At 27.2% G+C, this 25291-nt stretch overlaps 1 protein-coding gene across 12 annotated transcripts in view; it reads right to left on the minus strand.

Moving 5' to 3' along the window:
* LOC120427056 (mucin-2-like) overlaps window positions 1-25291 on the minus strand; it is a 67772-nt gene that overhangs the window by 21517 nt on the left and 20964 nt on the right. For all 12 annotated transcript variants that reach the window (XM_052707624.1, XM_052707625.1, XM_052707628.1 and 9 more), the window contains one exon: window positions 24689-24801. In XM_052707624.1, coding sequence (XP_052563584.1) covers window positions 24689-24801 — 113 coding nt within the window. The remainder of the gene's footprint in view (window positions 1-24688; window positions 24802-25291) is intronic.

Genomic DNA, 25291 nt, shown 5'->3' on the forward strand with positions numbered 1-25291 from the left:
GAAATTATACATTGCTACAACATTATGTTATTTCAATTCAATTTCAATTCAATTTCAATTCAATTTCAATTCAATTTCAATTCAATTTCAATTCAATTTCAATTCAATTTCAATTCAATTTCAATTCAATTTCAATTCAATTTCAATTCAATTTCAATTCAATTTCAATTCAATTTCAATTCAATTTCAATTCAATTTCAATTCAATTTCAATTCAATTTCAATTCAATTTCAATTCAATTTCAATTCAATTTCAATTCAATTTCAATTCAATTTCAATTCAATTTCAATTCAATTTCAATTCAATTTGAATTCAATTTCAATTCAATTTCAATTCAATTTCAATTCAATTTCAATTCAATTTCAATTCAATTTCAATTCAATTTCAATTCAATTTCAATTCAATTTCAATTCAATTTCAATTCAATTTCAATTCAATTTCAATTCAATTTCAATTCAATTTCAATTCAATTTCAATTCAATTTCAATTCAATTTCAATTCAATTTCAATTCAATTTCAATTCAATTTCAATTCAATTTCAATTCAATTTCAATTCAATTTCAATTCAATTTCAATTCAATTTCAATTCAATTTCAATTCAATTTCAATTCAATTTCAATTCAATTTCAATTCAATTTCAATTCAATTTCAATTCAATTTCAATTCAATTTCAATTCAATTTCAATTCAATTTCAATTCAATTTCAATTCAATTTCAATTCAATTTCAATTCAATTTCAATTCAATTTCAATTCAATTTCAATTCAATTTCAATTCAATTTCAATTCAATTTCAATTCAATTTCAATTCAATTTCAATTCGATTTCAATTCAATTTCAATTCAATTTCAATTCAATTTCAATTCAATTTCAATTCAATTTCAATTCAATTTCAATTCAATTTCAATTCAATTTCAATTCAATTTCAATTCAATTTCAATTCAATTTCAATTCAATTTCAATTCAATTTCAATTCAATTTCAATTCAATTTCAATTCAATTTGAATTCAATTTCAATTCAATTTCAATTCAATTTCAATTCAATTTCAATTCAATTTCAATTCAATTTCAATTCAATTTCAATTCAATTTCAATTCAATTTCAATTCAATTTCAATTCAATTTCAATTCAATTTCAATTCAATTTCAATTCAATTTCAATTCAATTTCAATTCAATTTCAATTCAATTTCAATTCAATTTCAATTCAATTTCAATTCAATTTCAATTCAATTTCAATTCAATTTCAATTCAATTTCAATTCAATTTCAATTCAATTTCAATTCAATTTCAATTCAATTTCAATTCAATTTCAATTCAATTTCAATTCAATTTCAATTCAATTTCAATTCAATTTCAATTCAATTTCAATTCAATTTCAATTCAATTTCAATTCAATTTCAATTCAATTTCAATTCAATTTCAATTCAATTTCAATTCAATTTCAATTCGATTTCAATTCAATTTCAATTCAATTTCAATTCAATTTCAATTCAATTTCAATTCAATTTCAATTCAATTTCAATTCAATTTCAATTCAATTTGAATTCAATTTGAATTCAATTTCAATTCAATTTCAATTCAATTTCAATTCAATTTCAATTCAATTTCAATTCAATTTCAATTCAATTTCAATTCAATTTCAATTCAATTTCAATTCAATTTCAATTCAATTTCAATTCAATTTCAATTCAATTTCAATTCAATTTCAATTCAATTTCAATTCAATTTCAATTCAATTTCAATTCAATTTCAATTCAATTTCAATTCAATTTCAATTCAATTTCAATTCAATTTCAATTCAATTTCAATTCAATTTCAATTCAATTTCAATTCAATTTCAATTCAATTTCAATTCAATTTCAATTCAATTTCAATTCAATTTCAATTCAATTTCAATTCAATTTCAATTCAATTTCAATTCAATTTCAATTCAATTTCAATTCAATTTCAATTCAATTTCAATTCAATTTCAATTCAATTTCAATTCAATTTCAATTCAATTTCAATTCAATTTCAATTCAATTTCAATTCAATTTCAATTCAATTTCAATTCAATTTCAATTCAATTTCAATTCAATTTCAATTCAATTTCAATTCAATTTCAATTCAATTTCAATTCAATTTCAATTCAATTTCAATTCAATTTCAATTCAATTTCAATTCAATTTCAATTCAATTTCAATTCAATTTCAATTCAATTTCAATTCAATTTCAATTCAATTTCAATTCAATTTCAATTCAATTTCAATTCAATTTCAATTCAATTTCAATTCAATTTCAATTCAATTTCAATTCAATTTCAATTCAATTTCAATTCAATTTCAATTCAATTTCAATTCAATTTCAATTCAATTTCAATTCAATTTCAATTCAATTTCAATTCAATTTCAATTCAATTTCAATTCAATTTCAATTCAATTTCAATTCAATTTCAATTCAATTTCAATTCAATTTCAATTCAATTTCAATTCAATTTCAATTCAATTTCAATTCAATTTCAATTCAATTTCAATTCAATTTCAATTCAATTTCAATTCAATTTCAATTCAATTTCAATTCAATTTCAATTCAATTTCAATTCAATTTCAATTCAATTTCAATTCAATTTCAATTCAATTTCAATTCAATTTCAATTCAATTTCAATTCAATTTCAATTCAATTTCAATTCAATTTCAATTCAATTTCAATTCAATTTCAATTCAATTTCAATTCAATTTCAATTCAATTTCAATTCAATTTCAATTCAATTTCAATTCAATTTCAATTCAATTTCAATTCAATTTCAATTCAATTTCAATTCAATTTCAATTCAATTTCAATTCAATTTCAATTCAATTTCAATTCAATTTCAATTCAATTTCAATTCAATTTCAATTCAATTTCAATTCAATTTCAATTCAATTTCAATTCAATTTCAATTCAATTTCAATTCAATTTCAATTCAATTTCAATTCAATTTCAATTCAATTTCAATTCAATTTCAATTCAATTTCAATTCAATTTCAATTCAATTTCAATTCAATTTCAATTCAATTTCAATTCAATTTCAATTCAATTTCAATTCAATTTCAATTCAATTTCAATTCAATTTCAATTCAATTTCAATTCAATTTCAATTCAATTTCAATTCAATTTCAATTCAATTTCAATTCAATTTCAATTCAATTTCAATTCAATTTCAATTCAATTTCAATTCAATTTCAATTCAATTTCAATTCAATTTCAATTCAATTTCAATTCAATTTCAATTCAATTTCAATTCAATTTCAATTCAATTTCAATTCAATTTCAATTCAATTTCAATTCAATTTCAATTCAATTTCAATTCAATTTCAATTCAATTTCAATTCAATTTCAATTCAATTTCAATTCAATTTCAATTCAATTTCAATTCAATTTCAATTCAATTTCAATTCAATTTCAATTCAATTTCAATTCAATTTCAATTCAATTTCAATTCAATTTCAATTCAATTTCAATTCAATTTCAATTCAATTTCAATTCAATTTCAATTCAATTTCAATTCAATTTCAATTCAATTTCAATTCAATTTCAATTCAATTTCAATTCAATTTCAATTCAATTTCAATTCAATTTCAATTCAATTTCAATTCAATTTCAATTCAATTTCAATTCAATTTCAATTCAATTTCAATTCAATTTCAATTCAATTTCAATTCAATTTCAATTCAATTTCAATTCAATTTCAATTCAATTTCAATTCAATTTCAATTCAATTTCAATTCAATTTCAATTCAATTTCAATTCAATTTCAATTCAATTTCAATTCAATTTCAATTCAATTTCAATTCAATTTCAATTCAATTTCAATTCAATTTCAATTCAATTTCAATTCAATTTCAATTCAATTTCAATTCAATTTCAATTCAATTTCAATTCAATTTCAATTCAATTTCAATTCAATTTCAATTCAATTTCAATTCAATTTCAATTCAATTTCAATTCAATTTCAATTCAATTTCAATTCAATTTCAATTCAATTTCAATTCAATTTCAATTCAATTTCAATTCAATTTCAATTCAATTTCAATTCAATTTCAATTCAATTTCAATTCAATTTCAATTCAATTTCAATTCAATTTCAATTCAATTTCAATTCAATTTCAATTCAATTTCAATTCAATTTCAATTCAATTTCAATTCAATTTCAATTCAATTTCAATTCAATTTCAATTCAATTTCAATTCAATTTCAATTCAATTTCAATTCAATTTCAATTCAATTTCAATTCAATTTCAATTCAATTTCAATTCAATTTCAATTCAATTTCAATTCAATTTCAATTCAATTTCAATTCAATTTCAATTCAATTTCAATTCAATTTCAATTCAATTTCAATTCAATTTCAATTCAATTTCAATTCAATTTCAATTCAATTTCAATTCAATTTCAATTCAATTTCAATTCAATTTCAATTCAATTTCAATTCAATTTCAATTCAATTTCAATTCAATTTCAATTCAATTTCAATTCAATTTCAATTCAATTTCAATTCAATTTCAATTCAATTTCAATTCAATTTCAATTCAATTTCAATTCAATTTCAATTCAATTTCAATTCAATTTCAATTCAATTTCAATTCAATTTCAATTCAATTTCAATTCAATTTCAATTCAATTTCAATTCAATTTCAATTCAATTTCAATTCAATTTCAATTCAATTTCAATTCAATTTCAATTCAATTTCAATTCAATTTCAATTCAATTTCAATTCAATTTCAATTCAATTTCAATTCAATTTCAATTCAATTTCAATTCAATTTCAATTCAATTTCAATTCAATTTCAATTCAATTTCAATTCAATTTCAATTCAATTTCAATTCAATTTCAATTCAATTTCAATTCAATTTCAATTCAATTTCAATTCAATTTCAATTCAATTTCAATTCAATTTCAATTCAATTTCAATTCAATTTCAATTCAATTTCAATTCAATTTCAATTCAATTTCAATTCAATTTCAATTCAATTTCAATTCAATTTCAATTCAATTTCAATTCAATTTCAATTCAATTTCAATTCAATTTCAATTCAATTTCAATTCAATTTCAATTCAATTTCAATTCAATTTCAATTCAATTTCAATTCAATTTCAATTCAATTTCAATTCAATTTCAATTCAATTTCAATTCAATTTCAATTCAATTTCAATTCAATTTCAATTCAATTTCAATTCAATTTCAATTCAATTTCAATTCAATTTCAATTCAATTTCAATTCAATTTCAATTCAATTTCAATTCAATTTCAATTCAATTTCAATTCAATTTCAATTCAATTTCAATTCAATTTCAATTCAATTTCAATTCAATTTCAATTCAATTTCAATTCAATTTCAATTCAATTTCAATTCAATTTCAATTCAATTTCAATTCAATTTCAATTCAATTTCAATTCAATTTCAATTCAATTTCAATTCAATTTCAATTCAATTTCAATTCAATTTCAATTCAATTTCAATTCAATTTCAATTCAATTTCAATTCAATTTCAATTCAATTTCAATTCAATTTCAATTCAATTTCAATTCAATTTCAATTCAATTTCAATTCAATTTCAATTCAATTTCAATTCAATTTCAATTCAATTTCAATTCAATTTCAATTCAATTTCAATTCAATTTCAATTCAATTTCAATTCAATTTCAATTCAATTTCAATTCAATTTCAATTCAATTTCAATTCAATTTCAATTCAATTTCAATTCAATTTCAATTCAATTTCAATTCAATTTCAATTCAATTTCAATTCAATTTCAATTCAATTTCAATTCAATTTCAATTCAATTTCAATTCAATTTCAATTCAATTTCAATTCAATTTCAATTCAATTTCAATTCAATTTCAATTCAATTTCAATTCAATTTCAATTCAATTTCAATTCAATTTCAATTCAATTTCAATTCAATTTCAATTCAATTTCAATTCAATTTCAATTCAATTTCAATTCAATTTCAATTCAATTTCAATTCAATTTCAATTCAATTTCAATTCAATTTCAATTCAATTTCAATTCAATTTCAATTCAATTTCAATTCAATTTCAATTCAATTTCAATTCAATTTCAATTCAATTTCAATTCAATTTCAATTCAATTTCAATTCAATTTCAATTCAATTTCAATTCAATTTCAATTCAATTTCAATTCAATTTCAATTCAATTTCAATTCAATTTCAATTCAATTTCAATTCAATTTCAATTCAATTTCAATTCAATTTCAATTCAATTTCAATTCAATTTCAATTCAATTTCAATTCAATTTCAATTCAATTTCAATTCAATTTCAATTCAATTTCAATTCAATTTCAATTCAATTTCAATTCAATTTCAATTCAATTTCAATTCAATTTCAATTCAATTTCAATTCAATTTCAATTCAATTTCAATTCAATTTCAATTCAATTTCAATTCAATTTCAATTCAATTTCAATTCAATTTCAATTCAATTTCAATTCAATTTCAATTCAATTTCAATTCAATTTCAATTCAATTTCAATTCAATTTCAATTCAATTTCAATTCAATTTCAATTCAATTTCAATTCAATTTCAATTCAATTTCAATTCAATTTCAATTCAATTTCAATTCAATTTCAATTCAATTTCAATTCAATTTCAATTCAATTTCAATTCAATTTCAATTCAATTTCAATTCAATTTCAATTCAATTTCAATTCAATTTCAATTCAATTTCAATTCAATTTCAATTCAATTTCAATTCAATTTCAATTCAATTTCAATTCAATTTCAATTCAATTTCAATTCAATTTCAATTCAATTTCAATTCAATTTCAATTCAATTTCAATTCAATTTCAATTCAATTTCAATTCAATTTCAATTCAATTTCAATTCAATTTCAATTCAATTTCAATTCAATTTCAATTCAATTTCAATTCAATTTCAATTCAATTTCAATTCAATTTCAATTCAATTTCAATTCAATTTCAATTCAATTTCAATTCAATTTCAATTCAATTTCAATTCAATTTCAATTCAATTTCAATTCAATTTCAATTCAATTTCAATTCAATTTCAATTCAATTTCAATTCAATTTCAATTCAATTTCAATTCAATTTCAATTCAATTTCAATTCAATTTCAATTCAATTTCAATTCAATTTCAATTCAATTTCAATTCAATTTCAATTCAATTTCAATTCAATTTCAATTCAATTTCAATTCAATTTCAATTCAATTTCAATTCAATTTCAATTCAATTTCAATTCAATTTCAATTCAATTTCAATTCAATTTCAATTCAATTTCAATTCAATTTCAATTCAATTTCAATTCAATTTCAATTCAATTTCAATTCAATTTCAATTCAATTTCAATTCAATTTCAATTCAATTTCAATTCAATTTCAATTCAATTTCAATTCAATTTCAATTCAATTTCAATTCAATTTCAATTCAATTTCAATTCAATTTCAATTCAATTTCAATTCAATTTCAATTCAATTTCAATTCAATTTCAATTCAATTTCAATTCAATTTCAATTCAATTTCAATTCAATTTCAATTCAATTTCAATTCAATTTCAATTCAATTTCAATTCAATTTCAATTCAATTTCAATTCAATTTCAATTCAATTTCAATTCAATTTCAATTCAATTTCAATTCAATTTCAATTCAATTTCAATTCAATTTCAATTCAATTTCAATTCAATTTCAATTCAATTTCAATTCAATTTCAATTCAATTTCAATTCAATTTCAATTCAATTTCAATTCAATTTCAATTCAATTTCAATTCAATTTCAATTCAATTTCAATTCAATTTCAATTCAATTTCAATTCAATTTCAATTCAATTTCAATTCAATTTCAATTCAATTTCAATTCAATTTCAATTCAATTTCAATTCAATTTCAATTCAATTTCAATTCAATTTCAATTCAATTTCAATTCAATTTCAATTCAATTTCAATTCAATTTCAATTCAATTTCAATTCAATTTCAATTCAATTTCAATTCAATTTCAATTCAATTTCAATTCAATTTCAATTCAATTTCAATTCAATTTCAATTCAATTTCAATTCAATTTCAATTCAATTTCAATTCAATTTCAATTCAATTTCAATTCAATTTCAATTCAATTTCAATTCAATTTCAATTCAATTTCAATTCAATTTCAATTCAATTTCAATTCAATTTCAATTCAATTTCAATTCAATTTCAATTCAATTTCAATTCAATTTCAATTCAATTTCAATTCAATTTCAATTCAATTTCAATTCAATTTCAATTCAATTTCAATTCAATTTCAATTCAATTTCAATTCAATTTCAATTCAATTTCAATTCAATTTCAATTCAATTTCAATTCAATTTCAATTCAATTTCAATTCAATTTCAATTCAATTTCAATTCAATTTCAATTCAATTTCAATTCAATTTCAATTCAATTTCAATTCAATTTCAATTCAATTTCAATTCAATTTCAATTCAATTTCAATTCAATTTCAATTCAATTTCAATTCAATTTCAATTCAATTTCAATTCAATTTCAATTCAATTTCAATTCAATTTCAATTCAATTTCAATTCAATTTCAATTCAATTTCAATTCAATTTCAATTCAATTTCAATTCAATTTCAATTCAATTTCAATTCAATTTCAATTCAATTTCAATTCAATTTCAATTCAATTTCAATTCAATTTCAATTCAATTTCAATTCAATTTCAATTCAATTTCAATTCAATTTCAATTCAATTTCAATTCAATTTCAATTCAATTTCAATTCAATTTCAATTCAATTTCAATTCAATTTCAATTCAATTTCAATTCAATTTCAATTCAATTTCAATTCAATTTCAATTCAATTTCAATTCAATTTCAATTCAATTTCAATTCAATTTCAATTCAATTTCAATTCAATTTCAATTCAATTTCAATTCAATTTCAATTCAATTTCAATTCAATTTCAATTCAATTTCAATTCAATTTCAATTCAATTTCAATTCAATTTCAATTCAATTTCAATTCAATTTCAATTCAATTTCAATTCAATTTCAATTCAATTTCAATTCAATTTCAATTCAATTTCAATTCAATTTCAATTCAATTTCAATTCAATTTCAATTCAATTTCAATTCAATTTCAATTCAATTTCAATTCAATTTCAATTCAATTTCAATTCAATTTCAATTCAATTTCAATTCAATTTCAATTCAATTTCAATTCAATTTCAATTCAATTTCAATTCAATTTCAATTCAATTTCAATTCAATTTCAATTCAATTTCAATTCAATTTCAATTCAATTTCAATTCAATTTCAATTCAATTTCAATTCAATTTCAATTCAATTTCAATTCAATTTCAATTCAATTTCAATTCAATTTCAATTCAATTTCAATTCAATTTCAATTCAATTTCAATTCAATTTCAATTCAATTTCAATTCAATTTCAATTCAATTTCAATTCAATTTCAATTCAATTTCAATTCAATTTCAATTCAATTTCAATTCAATTTCAATTCAATTTCAATTCAATTTCAATTCAATTTCAATTCAATTTCAATTCAATTTCAATTCAATTTCAATTCAATTTCAATTCAATTTCAATTCAATTTCAATTCAATTTCAATTCAATTTCAATTCAATTTCAATTCAATTTCAATTCAATTTCAATTCAATTTCAATTCAATTTCAATTCAATTTCAATTCAATTTCAATTCAATTTCAATTCAATTTCAATTCAATTTCAATTCAATTTCAATTCAATTTCAATTCAATTTCAATTCAATTTCAATTCAATTTCAATTCAATTTCAATTCAATTTCAATTCAATTTCAATTCAATTTCAATTCAATTTCAATTCAATTTCAATTCAATTTCAATTCAATTTCAATTCAATTTCAATTCAATTTCAATTCAATTTCAATTCAATTTCAATTCAATTTCAATTCAATTTCAATTCAATTTCAATTCAATTTCAATTCAATTTCAATTCAATTTCAATTCAATTTCAATTCAATTTCAATTCAATTTCAATTCAATTTCAATTCAATTTCAATTCAATTTCAATTCAATTTCAATTCAATTTCAATTCAATTTCAATTCAATTTCAATTCAATTTCAATTCAATTTCAATTCAATTTCAATTCAATTTCAATTCAATTTCAATTCAATTTCAATTCAATTTCAATTCAATTTCAATTCAATTTCAATTCAATTTCAATTCAATTTCAATTCAATTTCAATTCAATTTCAATTCAATTTCAATTCAATTTCAATTCAATTTCAATTCAATTTCAATTCAATTTCAATTCAATTTCAATTCAATTTCAATTCAATTTCAATTCAATTTCAATTCAATTTCAATTCAATTTCAATTCAATTTCAATTCAATTTCAATTCAATTTCAATTCAATTTCAATTCAATTTCAATTCAATTTCAATTCAATTTCAATTCAATTTCAATTCAATTTCAATTCAATTTCAATTCAATTTCAATTCAATTTCAATTCAATTTCAATTCAATTTCAATTCAATTTCAATTCAATTTCAATTCAATTTCAATTCAATTTCAATTCAATTTCAATTCAATTTCAATTCAATTTCAATTCAATTTCAATTCCTTTTCAATTCAATTTCAATTCAATTTCAATTCAATTTCAATTCAATTTCAATTCAATTTCAATTCAATTTCAATTCAATTTCAATTCAATTTCAATTCAATTTCAATTCAATTTCAATTCAATTTCAATTCAATTTCAATTCAATTTCAATTCAATTTCAATTCAATTTCAATTCAATTTCAATTCAATTTCAATTCAATTTCAATTCAATTTCAATTCAATTTCAATTCAATTTCAATTCAATTTCAATTCAATTTCAATTCAATTTCAATTCAATTTCAATTCAATTTCAATTCAATTTCAATTCAATTTCAATTCAATTTCAATTCAATTTCAATTCAATTTCAATTCAATTTCAATTCAATTTCAATTCAATTTCAATTCAATTTCAATTCAATTTCAATTCAATTTCAATTCAATTTCAATTCAATTTTATCGTAAAATGTTGAACTATTTAAAAATTTCTGTAAAGTACTTTTCGATTGATTATACATTAAAAAGCGAAGTCAAAAAATGTTTGAGTGAGATTTCTATTTTTCCGAAAAATAGAAATCTCACTTCCCATTTATTTAAAATTAAAACTCAGCAGTTAATTTTTTGCCCTTACTTCTCTATGATTCAAAAGTTATGAATTGATGTCCCCTAACACATATCAAAAAATTACAAAAAAATATTAAAAAAATATGGATTTTGAGAAATAAATATTTATGTAAAAATAAATATTTGAAAAATCACTCAAAAGTAATGCCTGAAATTTTAATTTTTAATTGTTTCAATAGTCCTCATTAATACCTACAACTTTGCCGAAGACACCAAATCGATCAGATTTTTTTTAACATATTTTCGAGAAAATTTCGTATCATTTGTGTATGGTACAGCTGCCAAAATTGTGTGGAGTGACAATGACACAAAAAGTTTGTTACAAATTAAAAAAAATACATCCGTTTGAGACATTTCAGAGAATTGCTCATTTCAAAACTGTCATTCCAGCGCTAAAAATCCAAAAAAATGTAAACAAAATATTTTTTTTTATTCTTAAAAAATTGATTTGTTTTTATGATGGTAATATTCAAACACGATTTTCAAAGATCTTTCGAAAACAGATTCGTTTTCATTTTTAAAGCATCAATTCAAATTAAAAAATATATATTTAAAACACTTTCTCGAAGAATTTTATAAAATTTTCGATTTTTTCCTTGAAAATAAAATTTTTTCAGTGAAATAATCATATTTTGAAATGGCATTATTCTACAATCAAAAAAAGTATCGCGACTATCATTTTCAATTCCAATGTCTCTTTTTAACAATCCCGAAATAATTGCGCTCAACCACCAGAACGAATCCCGAGGTAAGCCAACAAATCGAAAAAAAAGTTAGAAAATCCCACAATCAAATTATATCATGACAAACGAATTAGACGAAGCGTGTAACCACACAACAGATTCTAAAAACCCCCCTCGCTTTCTTGCCAAAATCTCCCCCTTGATGGCATGATAAATCAACCCCAAATCGTGCTCGTCACGTTAAAATCTCATTACGCGCGATGAACTGTTGACAGGGGTGCTAAAGTCAGTGCCGCGCAAAAGTTTTCTGCCAAATCATCGCCGGGTAATTTCCGCTTTTTTTGGATAATTTACAACCTCTCGGCGCACACGGTAGCAGCTTCTCTCTCTTCTGTCACTGTGTTGAGTGACAGTTGACAGACTGCGTCTTTTATTGCGGATAATTCGTGAACTCGTGACTGTTCATCTCGCAGGAGATGTAATTTTCTAGTTTTACATTTCAATAGGTTCGATTATTCAATTTTACTTTTTAAAAAAGATTGATTCAAAACAATCCTAGAGTTTTTTTTGATTAGGCCCTATAAACATATGAAAGATAATAGTTTGTTGGTCCTTTTAAAAAAAAACTCTGGAATTTATATTGAATTTAATGTGATCCAGATCACCTTCAAACCCAAAATCAATTCTCTGAGATTTCGGTCATTCGATTTTTTTTATATTTTTTAATCCGGCTGAAACTTTTTTGGTGCCTTCGGTATTCCCAAAGAAGCCATTTTGCATCATTAGTTTGTCCATATAATTTTCCATACAAATTTGGCAGCTGTCCATACAAAAATGATATAAGAAATTTAAAAAAACTGTATCTTTTAAAGAAATTTTTTGATCGATTTGGTATCTTTGGCATAGTTGTAGGTATGGATATGGACTACACTAAAAAAATGATACAAGGTAAAAAAAAATTTGGTGATTTTTAATTTAACTTTTTGTCACTAAAACTTGATTTGAGCAATTCTCTACCAAAACCGGAAATGGATTTTATTTGTATTTTTTGATTTGGCTCAAACTTTGTGGGGGCCTTCCCTGTGACCAAATAAGCTATTTTGTGTCATTGGTTCACCCATACAAGTCTCCATACAATTTTGGCTGCTGTCCATACAAAAATAGTACGTACATATTCAAACAGCTGTAACTTTTGAGTGAGTTTTCTGATCAATTTGGTGTCTTCGGCAAAGTTGTAGGTATTGTTGAGGACAATTGAGAAAAAAATATGTACACGGAAAAAAAATTGCAGATTTTTTTATCAACTTTTTTTTCACTAAAACTCAATTTCCCAAAATACGTATTTTTTGATTTTCGAGATTTTTTGATATGTTTTAGGGGACTAAAATCCGCAACTTTTGAGCTATAGAGAAACATGGTCAAAAAATCTGCCGCCAAGTTATGATTTTTTGAAAAAATAGTGATCTTTGGAAAAAATCCAAAATTCATGCAAAAACAAATTTGAAGTTATTTTTTAAAGCAAAATTGAATTTGCAATCGAAAACTACTCTACAATTTTTTTGATAAATGGCTTCGTTTTCAAGATATAGGCACCGAAAGTTTGATTTTAGCAAAATATTTGCAGTTTTTTGATTTTTAAAAATAGTGACATTGAGCGACCATTTCTAAAAATATTTTTTTTTAAAAGTTCAGAAAATTTGCTATAAAATTGTCCAAGAGACATTGAAGATTGGACCTCGGGTTGCTGAGATACAGCCGCTTTAAGAAAAAGAAACACGAAAATTGAAGTTTTCTAAGTCTTACCAAAACAACCCACCATTTTCTAATGTCGATATCTCAGCAACTAATGGTCCGATTTTCAATGTTAATACATGAAACATTCGTTAAATTTTCCGATCTTTTCGAAAAAAATATTTTGAAAAAAATTAAATCAAGACTAACATTTTAAAAGGGCCAAACATTGAATATTACGCCCATTTAAAATGTTAGTCTTGATTTAAAAATTTGCAAAATACTTTTTTCGAAAAGATCGAAAAATTTCACGAATGTTTTATGTATTAACATTGAAAATTGGACCATTAGTTGCTGAGATATCGACATTAGAAAATGGTGGGTTGTTTTGGTGAGACTTAGAAAACTTCAATTTTCGTGTTTCTTTTTCTTAAAGCGGCTGTATCTCAGCAACCCGAGGTCCAATCTTCAATGTCTCTTGGACAATTTTATAGCAAATTTTCTGAACTTTTCAAAAAAAATATTTTTAGAAATGGTCGCTCATGGTCACTATTTTTAAAAATCGAAAAACTGCAAATATTTTGCTAAAATCAAACTTTCGGTGCCTTTATCTTGAAAACGAAGCCCTTTATCAAAAAAATTGTAAAGTAGTTTTCGATTGCAAATTCAATTTCGCATTAAAAAATAACTTCAAATTTGTTTTTGCATGAAATTTGGATTTTTTTCCAAAAATCACTATTTTTCAAAAATTCATAACTTGGCGGCAGATTTTTTGACCATGTTTCTCTATAGCTCAAAAGTTGCGGATTTTTGTCCCCTAAAACATATCAAAAAATCTCGAAAATCAAAAAATAGGTATTTTGGGAAATTGAGTTTTAGTAAAAAAAAGTTGATAAAAAAATCTGCAATTTTTTTTTCCGTGTACATATTTTTTTCTCAATTGTCCTCAACAATACCTACAACTTTGCCGAAGACACCAAATTGATCAGAAAACTCACTCAAAAGTTACAGCTGTTTGAATATGTACGTCCTATTTTTGTATGGACAGCAGCCAAAATTGTATGGGTGAACCAATGACACAAAATAGCTTATTTGGTCACAGGGAAGGCCCCCACAAAGTTTGAGCAAAATCAAAAAATACAAAAAATAAAAATGGTCGAAATCGGCCGATTTCGTAGAGAGTTGCTCATTTGCAAAAAAACACTATTTTTTATTTTTTTTATTTTTTGATATGTTTTAGATGCCAACTTTTCAGAAATTTCCAAAAAAGTTACCTAAAAATGGTTATAACTTGAAAACGGTGCACTTTATCAAAAATTTACTAAAGTACTTTTTGATTGCAAATTCGATTTTACATCGAAAAATGAAGTTGAAAAATTTTTGCGACCAATATTTCGATTTTTAAAAAAAATCTGAATTGATTCAAAAAATCATAACTCGGTCAAAGATTGTTTGCCCATTCTGGAAACTTCTGAAAAGTTGGCATTTTATATCTTCTAAAACATATCAAAAAATAAAAAAAATTAAAAATAGTGTTTTTTTGCAAATCAAGTTTTAGTGACAAAAAGTTTAATTAAAAATCACCAAATTTTTTTTTACCGTGTATCATTTTTTTTCAGTGTAGTCCATATCCATACCTACAACTTTGCCGAAGACACCAAATCGATCAAAAAATTCCTTCAAAAGATACAGATTTTTGAATTTTCACATATCATTTTTGTATGGACAGCTGCCAAATTTGTATGTAAAATTATATGGACAAACTAATGATGCAAAATGGCTTCTTTGGGCATACCGAAGGCACCAAAAAAGTTTCAGCCGGATTAAAAAATACAAAAAATAAAATTAAAGAAAAAAGACCGATTCCGTAGAGAACTGCTCACATACAGATTTAATTAACTGACTCAGGGGGAGGAGGAGACACGTTCCTCTGAAAACGCCGACAAGAAATGTTTTGCGTACCAATTGATGCCGGAGGTGATGAGTTGGGATTTGAAATTGACTTGAGCAGTTCTTGATGATGGTGCAGGCAGCACGTGTCGGCAGCGTGGGTGGAGCCAACGAACGTCAATGGAATCCGTTATCAGCGATGAATCGGATGTGAAAGTATCACTGGGGATGATGCTGCAGGGTTTCAATTTGAATTCAATGAATTCTAATTAAAGATTTAGTCATAACAAAAATTGTTTTGAACAACTTAAAAAAATATTTTGAAAAAAAGCGCAACAGAATTCGCTTCAAACAATTGACAAAACCCTCAAATTGCAGCTCTGTTCTAAGTGAAACCGTATTTATACATTCCTTGACTTGACAGGAATGGAATTGTACCGACTGACTGAAAGACGATCCGAACCCCTCCCTGCCCTGCAGCCAAATAGTTGCAACTCATTACACGTGTAATTGCAAGACGGATTTGAACACTAACAGTACCCTCAGGGAATCACAATTAATTGCAGATGAATCTTCTCTTTTTAAAGCAGTTTTTTATTCTGAAACGCAATTCCATAAGAGGATAAAAATCTTAAATAAGCTTAATGATGCTGAAAAGAGTATTTTGGCACCACTTCAACAATTATTCAACTAAAAAAATGAAAACAAATTTATTCCCCATCACACTTCATTCGATTGTGTATTTATGAAACCTACGCCCTACTCCTCCACATTTCCAATTAAAACAATTATCCTGCCACTAACGAGCTTTCCATAATGTGCAATTGATTTTATCTACACTGTAATAATACAATATTACTAGCCAGAAAAGCCTGGAATCGTGGGATGAGCAGTACTTTCAATGACCACCCTCTGTCTCTCTCTTAAAACAAGTACGTACTTGAAATTACACAGCAATAAAAGTGCCAATTGAATTTATCGAAAGCAATTAAAATTCAATTACCGTGCAATTTCGTAGCTCAACCAAATACACCCACTTCGGGATCGATTCCAGGCCGGAATTTACGCTTGTGGGAAAGGCTTCCGTTAAGTCCACGTGGGCATTGGGAAACATTTCATTTCTGTGGTGTAACAAACCCATCCGCATTCGATTGGCAGAGCCGGATGGAGGTGGAACCTACCTGCACATTGAGCAAATTGTGTTCTGGGATTTTGTGGCATAATTGGGTGTGCTTTCACAACAATGAGCATAATTAGGGTGAATGAAGGTATTATTGCTTAAATAATGCAACCGGATTTTGATTTTTTTATCAAAGATTTATTTGCAAAAGTGAATTATGAAGATTAACGAAAAGGGAATTTTGTGATAAATTCGTCGGGAAGTTTAGCTCGTTCCGGAATTGTCCGAGTTTCGTGTGCTCTTCCGATTGGTGTCAACGGTGGCCAACGCAATCGTCAGTGACAAGAGTGCAATTATTTTTAAATCGGCTATTCCTTGAAAACAAATATTCTAAAACAAATCTATTGGTATATGCAGTTTTTTCAACATGAACAGATCATTGTTAAATAATAAGATTGTCAAAAGAATATTTGTATGGGTTTTTGCATTTCTCAAAACATGACAAGTTCATTGAAAATAAATTGTTTTTTTTTGCATTCTTTTGAACATGCCAGTTCTTGAAAAATAAATTCATAATTAAAAAAAAACATTCTATAAGTTTTTGCATTCTTTTAAACTTAAGCTGTTCTTAGAAAATTTAGTAGAAATGATTTTTTTATATTTATGGAATTATAGCATTCTTTTGAGTTTTTTTAAGCAGCTCCTTTAAAAATGAGCAGATTGATAAAACAATTTTGAAATATGTTTACTCAATTTTGTCTTTCATTGAAACATGAGCAGTTCTTGGAAAACAAAAACAATTTCTGCATTTTTTTTCTGATTTGCCAATTAAGAGTATTTCTCAATTATTTGAAGAAACATTATTTGATGTGAATGAATTTTTCATTAAGAATATTTTTCTCTTTGGGGTTTTAAATTCTTTTAAGGGGTTACATACATGTAGAAAATCACAAAATTTCATATTTCAGATAATTTCTTAAATTCATCAAAAAGATGATTTCCAATCACTCCTGAAAGTTTCATGCATATATTTCATTATTCATGTAAGTAATAGACGATTTAAGTTTGAAGTTTAGCCATGCGCAAAGCGAGTTTTCAAATTTTGTGAGCGTTTTTCTCTAAACACCGAGTTGATTTACGGGTGCCACGATATCTCGAGATGGGATGAACCAAATTTGCTGAAATTTGGGGTGAAGACTCTCAAGACATATCCCGTGTGCATGACGAAGCCCGATTTTAAAATTTTGCTTTTTAAAAAATACAAAAATCAAACACTGACGATTTTTTACATGAAAAACGTAAAATATTTTTATCTTTTTTAAAAATTAAGTTTTTGAAAATCGGCCTTCGTCATGCACACAGGACCGGTTCAACGAGTCTTCACCAAAATTTTGAGCCAATTTGGTCAAAGCAGTGTTGAGATATCGTGGCACCCGTTTTTTGAAACTGCTAACTTAAAATAGCTATATCTCGGCAATGGTACATCCAAATGTCTTCATATTTATTTTGTTAATAGATGAAAATTTATATGTTAATGCCCTGCAAAAAGATTAAAGAAAAGTTTAAATGTGAGCTCATACCAACCCCTGACATTTTTGATGATTCAAATGTATGTAACACCTTAAACAATGTTCAGCGAAAAAGATATAGTATTATTCTGCTTTTTTTTTTAAATTAAGCAGATAAAACCAATTCTTAAAAAAATGTATGTATATATTATTATATTAATATATTATATTATTATATAAAAAAGATAAAGCATTCCCATATTTTTTTAAGCAAGACAAAAAATTAGGTAAAATATCAGTTCGGAAAATTAAAATTAAAATATCTTAAAATTTGATACTCAGTTTTTATTAACTCTATTGCTCAGAATATCAAAACGGATTCGGTTGTAGAGCATGGGGCACTAATCTGGGCATCTTGTAATGTATTGTAACGACTTTCATATAAATAAAATGAAACAAAAAGTATCATAAAGGCCTTACAACAAACATGCGGTTTAAGTACTGTTTATTAAAATAAACTTCTGTAACTGTAACTTAACCTTAACATGATTTGAATTAAAATTTATATGTTTTTATCTTGTTTTGAATCTATATCTAATCTATCTGTAATTTTCCATAAACCTGTCATAAACAACAACAACCTGTTTATTTGCTTTCTTGGCGCCAACCGAGTTTCGTTCGATCCGGTCAAACATTAGCCCTGTGCTAATTAGCGATTCGTCTAATTTGGCTACCGTCTCTGGATTCGACGCAGGCGACTGGCCGTTGATTACCGTGGCAAATGATGGTCTCGCTCAGCCATGGCTCAAATTTAATAGCGCCCCCGGCCCGACCCAGTTGGACGCCGAAACGGACTGACGCCAAAACTTGTTGACTTTTGCAAAGTGGGTAGATAGATTGCCAAACACACCGTTTTCGAGGGAATTTGGCTAAGGTGAATAAATATTATCGTCGGCATTCCGGCGCGAATGATGAAATGTTGGGAGAGTGTGAATTAGGTAATAATTTTTGCAGAATTAGTTTAGGATTAGCTTGCATTAAATTTATTGCAAAATGAGACACAAACATGTTTAATGTAGATTGTTTTTACAGGAAGTTGGTTCCAGTCAAAATGTCCATTCCCTCATTACTCAAAGCTGCGGTCCTTGAGACCACTTTGATCCTCTTGATTACTTTTCCCATCGTCGTCATCAGAAGACACGTTCTTTCTACCACAAATATAGCTTTGAACCAAACTTGGCCAAAATAACAAACACTCATAACCCCGTAATCCCAGAGGACGTTGACGACGACGACTACGACGACCTGTCCGGAAAGTGGTCTCTCCCTCAAAATCTCACCAAAATCGATCTCAATGGTAAGCTCCCCACCACACGTCTTCCCAGCAACTTTTGAAAGGACGAAAATCTGATTGACAAGCAATTTAGCCACGTCCTTCCGTACCCTGGAGCGGTTTCCATTTCAATCCTGGACGAACTTGTCACACTGAAAGCAGTGAGCAAGGATTACCTTCCACAGACTCAAGTAGAGGACACTTTGCCTCGAGTGCTTTTCTGGAACCGAAGAATGGTCAGACTGCTGGGAAGACCACACATACCTGGGAGAAGGAACACTGTGGAAAGTGGCTTTTTGCTTTGGTTTTCTTCGACTGGACTTTTCAAGCTGGATTTGGTAAGAGTGAAGTTCTTCTTTCGAGTGTTGCCAAATGTAGGTCCTTTGATGTTTTCGCCTGGGTTTGTTATGCCTGGGACTGTTCGATCTGAGGTGATTTTTGTTCCTTTATTTTGTCAGCATTAAACAACTTTAGGACACTACAAAAGCAATGAAAAACAAATTTTATTGCTTTTTACTTCAGGAAAAGCCTTATTGTAACTAGCATTTATTTTAAATTCTCAATGACATGCAAACTAAAGCTCATATGAAATAAATGCGATCGTATGATGCAAATCATATACATTCTAGCAGTTTTTTTTAATATTAAAAAAAAGTAAAAGTACAAAAATAAACCTTTTAAAATGACAGTTTTGTGATTTCAGCACATATTTTTGATTTCTTAGATTAAAGTTTTGAAAAAATCATTTCTTCATTTTCTTTCAATCATTATGTTCTCAAAAATACCCAATTTCAAAGTTCAACATCTTTGAGCAATTCTTTGAAAATCAGCCGAATTCTTGTATCTTGATCAAATAGGCCATTGCACAGTGGTCCAGATCGCAAAATTAAGTGGAAAATGGATATTCCGAAAAATGAAATTGAGCCAAAGTATCGAAAAACCGATTTCTGGTCATAATTTGGTCATAAATGATAATTTTACATGGCAACCCAAAAAATAACCAAAAATCGATTTTTCGATACTTTCGCTTAATTATGAGGGCAGTTTCAGGTTCAGCGGGCAAAATAACATAGAAAAACATATATTTGGACAGTTTTTGAATTTGATTAGGGTGGTCCCATATGATATTCCCTTGAAAATTTGAAAATTCTGCGTTTGTAGTGCTAGATCTCCTCTTTCAGATGCAACCTGGTGCTTTAAATTTGGTTTGTGCCTTTACGAGACATTTAAGTTTTAAATTTGCATCTTTTTTACCTTAAAATGACTGTAACTTTTGACCCTTAAGTCCAAATTGACATGTCAACAACTAAAAATGTTCTTTTTTTGGAGCTCTAAAAGTGCTCCTAAAATCACTTTTATCTAAAACTTAACCCTGAATTGCCACGTTCAAAAAACTGATTTTTGAAGGTTTGCTCAGATGCTTTCTATAAATTTGGTCATAGAAGGCGTATATTACGAGATAAAATTTTGTTGTCTTCGACAAAGTTGCTTGATTTGGCAAGCCCAACAACTTTCTAGAAGACAAAAACATTCCCAAAAATATTCCTGTAAAGTTAGATTTTCAAAATCACCCTAATCGTGAACCACCCTAATTTTCAACCAAACCAAAAGTTGCCCCTTTCCATTTGCAGCATTTCTTCTCAAGACACCAAAGCTCCAAAACTTAACCATTTTTCGGAATATCCATTTCCACTTAATGTTGCGATCTGGACCACTGTGCATTGGTATTAATGATTGTTTACACACATTGCCCATCAACAAAAAGTGACAGGTCATTTTTCGACGTGTGACGATACATTTGCATGTGTAGTAGTGAAAAATCAAATTTACAATCAAAAGTACTTGACAGAAATTTAAGTAAATTGCGCCGTTTTCAAGATAAAAACATCTTAAATATGATTTTCCCTATCGATTTGAAATATAAGAGTCTATGAGAGTCTAAATATTAAATTCAGCAAATAAAAGAAAAATAAACTTTATCGAAGGCATCAAAGCGATCAAAAAATTCCACTAAAAGATACAAATTTACAAATATTTACGTCCCATTTTTGTACGTAACAGCTGCTGAAATTGTTAGGAGCCTTGTATTGGTGAAACAATGACACGCAATGGTGTTTTTTTTTGTCATAAGGAAGGCTCCTACAAAGTCTGAGCCAAAAAAAATGTGCATTAAATCGGCTGATTTCGTTGCATATTGCACAAAGAATTTACTGTAAATTAATTATATTCATGAATAACATTTCGTAGATCATTTTGGAAAGAAATTACAGTTTGCTATTCATAAGTTTAAGCAGTATTTTATTACAATCAATAATGTTGTTATTTTCGCCTTCCTCACCTTACTGAGGGAAGGCTATAAAATCACTCGAAAAATGAACTTTTTAGTTAGAACTCCTAGACCTACCTTCATTTGTACATATCGACTCAGAATCACCAGCTGAGCAAATGTCTGTGTGTTTGGCTGTATGTAGACATGTGTACCGAAACAATGTCACTGCAATATCTCGTCACTGTCTGAGCCGATTTTGACCGTATTAGCCTTATTCGATTTGTCTTGGGGTCCCATAAGTCCCTATTGAAATTAATAAGATTTAGTAAAGCACATCAAAAGTTATGCTTAAAAAACTGCTGCATAAAAATTTTACAATTTGCAAAAAAGGGTGGGTTTTGCATGGAAACCTGCCATATTATATATTTTCAGAATGGTTCTGAAATAACCTTTCTTGTGGATTAAGAATTTTCAAGATCTGACGTACCTATCTAAAATTACAAGCATTAAAAAACAATTGTCTGAATTGACATAACCTCAAATGGTCGGGTCTGATCGCCATGAAAAAGCCGTGTAGAGGGATGCCATTTTCCTCAAAGGCGGTGTCTGTATAATCTTGACAAAAAGTCTGTAGGTAGACTGTTTTTTTTACTCATCACTTATTTTTATTAGGTCCTCTTATAAATGAGAGGAAGGTACCAACCACCTAAAGATGGATTAAGTAACGTTTTTTCTATAAAAATACATTTTTTTTTTTCGGAATTCTGAGTACGCCATCAAATCGGGCGTCTAATTTTACATAAAAGTCCCTTTGACATCAAATGTCTATCTCTTCACCATTTCAGGCTGCAAATTATTGAAAAACACCTCTTTTTTCGCATGTTCAAAAATGGTCGCACCTCGGATTCGTGATCAGGGACAAAAGTTACCCCTTAGGACAAAGTTTCACGAAAATCGAAGAGGGGTCGGGGCAACTTTTCCCGATTTCGTGTGAGTTGGTAGAGAATTACCCATAAACATTTCAATGAAAAAAGTGATATAAAATGCATAAGTACAGTTATTTTTCAATCATTAGGTTTAGAAAAATTCAACATATTTTTCTACGAAAAAAAGGTTTTTGCGGCACCTAACATCATATTTTCACAAAAAAAAACATTTCAAAACTATGTAATTCAATAATACAAAACAGGATAAACAACGCATGAAAACACAGTTTTAATTGTTGTTGATTGCCAGTTGACTATTTGAAAAGATATTTTTTGCTCCCTGATTTTTTGAGTCTACGTTAAAATGAGGGCTAAACCATTTGAAACGGCCTTAAATTATCCTAAGAAGTAAACATTGTTTATTGTTTTACCTGCCGTGACCCTTGTTATTTTTCCGGAATATAAAATCAAAATTCAAGGGCTTAAGGGAATCCTTAATCAAGTACTTCCTCGTGTTTGTCTTGCGTTTTTGATTCAATCGAAAACCGATAAAATAAATCCATTCCATTACACTTTCGACCTTTGGTGCCATGATGCCCTTAACATTTTCCACCTCGTTAAACTTTCAGCTAGCCGGCCCGTTCGCTGCTACTCAACCTGTATTAACTAACAAGTATCATAGCCAAGGCATAAAGCTCACCCAGCCGCGTATTGTTTACGGTTGACGCTTCACGAACTACTTGCAAACTACACACCCAAGTACATCGCCCGTACAACAGCCGGCTGCTGCTGCTGCTGATATAATCAAGCAGCCAGTGTGGCTGCACTTATGAGCCGTTTAAGCCCACAGACAACAAAGCACGTTAACCGTTTAGCTCTTTAACGGGCGCTCGAACCCTTTCTCACGACACCTGACCCCTTCCAGCTTAAGTGGGGGAGGATTCCGATGAATCACAAACCGCTTTGTTCTTTTTCGGTTGTGATTATGCGTTTAAAGTGGTTGTTATTTAACAATGGAATACGACTTATTTAAAAATTATTCAAATTCTTCTGGTTCGAGAACTGTTTTTGCGAACGAGATCACGACCTCGGCGAATTCATCTCATGGGCATAGTTTAGCAAATTTAAGAAGTAAATTTTTCATGCATCGTTAACCTGAAAATGTTGCATTAGGCTAATACTTGCTGACAGTGTGAAACTTTGGAGCAGAATGCATTCTCTAAGTCGTGTGCATCACATTGCAGTCGTTGAACGAATGCAGCCAATTCAACTTGTTTACAGCAGTTTAATGTTCGAGCAACCTACTTCAAGAATGCCAGGGTTGTTAATTGTACTGCCAGATTCATTTGAATAATTTCATAAGGCCATTTGAAGCTGTAGGCCTGAATTTGCATTTAAAATCGTTTTACACTTTTTTATGCACTTGGCAGTTGTGAAATTGTAGAAAAAAATTTAATACAGTGTTATCACGTAAACAATTGCCAAACAAAACAGAGATCCCTTTTGTCATTGAATTGACCGCAAGAAAACATTATGCAGTTGCGTGGCTGAATCGGACAGTTCAGTGCCTTAACCTACCCAATTGTTCAGGGTGCGTGTTTGGCCACCTTTACCGCGTAATTTAATTTGTTTCCGACCCAAACTGCACTACACACCCCCATGCTCACCTGAGTAAGTTGTATTTAAAACGCATAACATCATGTCCATGCGAACCCACAGACACAGTTTCGAGCAAATCAAATTTGAACCTCAACTTGAAGTGAAGTAAACTTGGCGTGAAAGAAACATTATGCAAGCTTAGAAACCGTTTTGAATTATTCTTCATTCGGTTTGGTTAAGTTGCTTGCGGAAACCAAGTCGAGGTTCAGCGGCAAGTTTCTATAGCAGTATAAGAACCGACCCGGTTGTAAAAGGCGTTGACTTCCTTGTAAACGCGTCGATTTACAGCTGTACAATTCAACTATTTCGAACCCTAATCGGCGTAACAAATTCCAAAAACCTTGTACAATTGTGGCCAGCCAGACTTACGTTTCAGATCCTTTCCCTCGGGCGGGCACGGCTTCCGGCTGAGCAGACAGTCGACGTAGTTGTTCACCAGCCGGTTGCTGGAAAGGATCGTGTCGATGTCCAGGTTGTCGTATCTGCGTTGAAATCAAAAAGAGAAAAAAAAGGAAGCACGATTATTACATTTTAGTTGAAACAAATTCCTAAGGTATTAACAACAAAGCTATTAAGAGGGGAAACCCCCATCTTATGAGCATTAGTTACAAATTGCCTCCAAGTCGTATATTTGTAGAACAATCAACTGGCGGCTGGGACTTTCCGGAGATTCCAGACAACAGGTGGGTTAATAACTTATTTAATTCAATAAGTTGCGTGCATCTCAAGGGCGCATCTTGTCTGGAATCACCGGCCTGAAACACGCCACATGGGATGTCACAATGTTGAGTTGCGTTGAAATTGAAGGGACTGTGTAGTTCGGTTATGAGCAATTCTCTACCAAAACCGGAAATGGATTTTATTTGTATTTTTTGATTTGGCTCAAACTTTGTGGGGGCCTTTCCTATGACCAAATAAGCTATTTTGTGTCATTGGTTCACCCATACAAGTCTCCATACAATTTTGGCTACT

The sequence above is a fragment of the Culex pipiens genome, chromosome 2 (assembly GCF_016801865.2).
Source record: "Culex pipiens pallens isolate TS chromosome 2, TS_CPP_V2, whole genome shotgun sequence".
NCBI classification, from domain to species: Eukaryota; Metazoa; Arthropoda; class Insecta; order Diptera; family Culicidae; genus Culex; species Culex pipiens.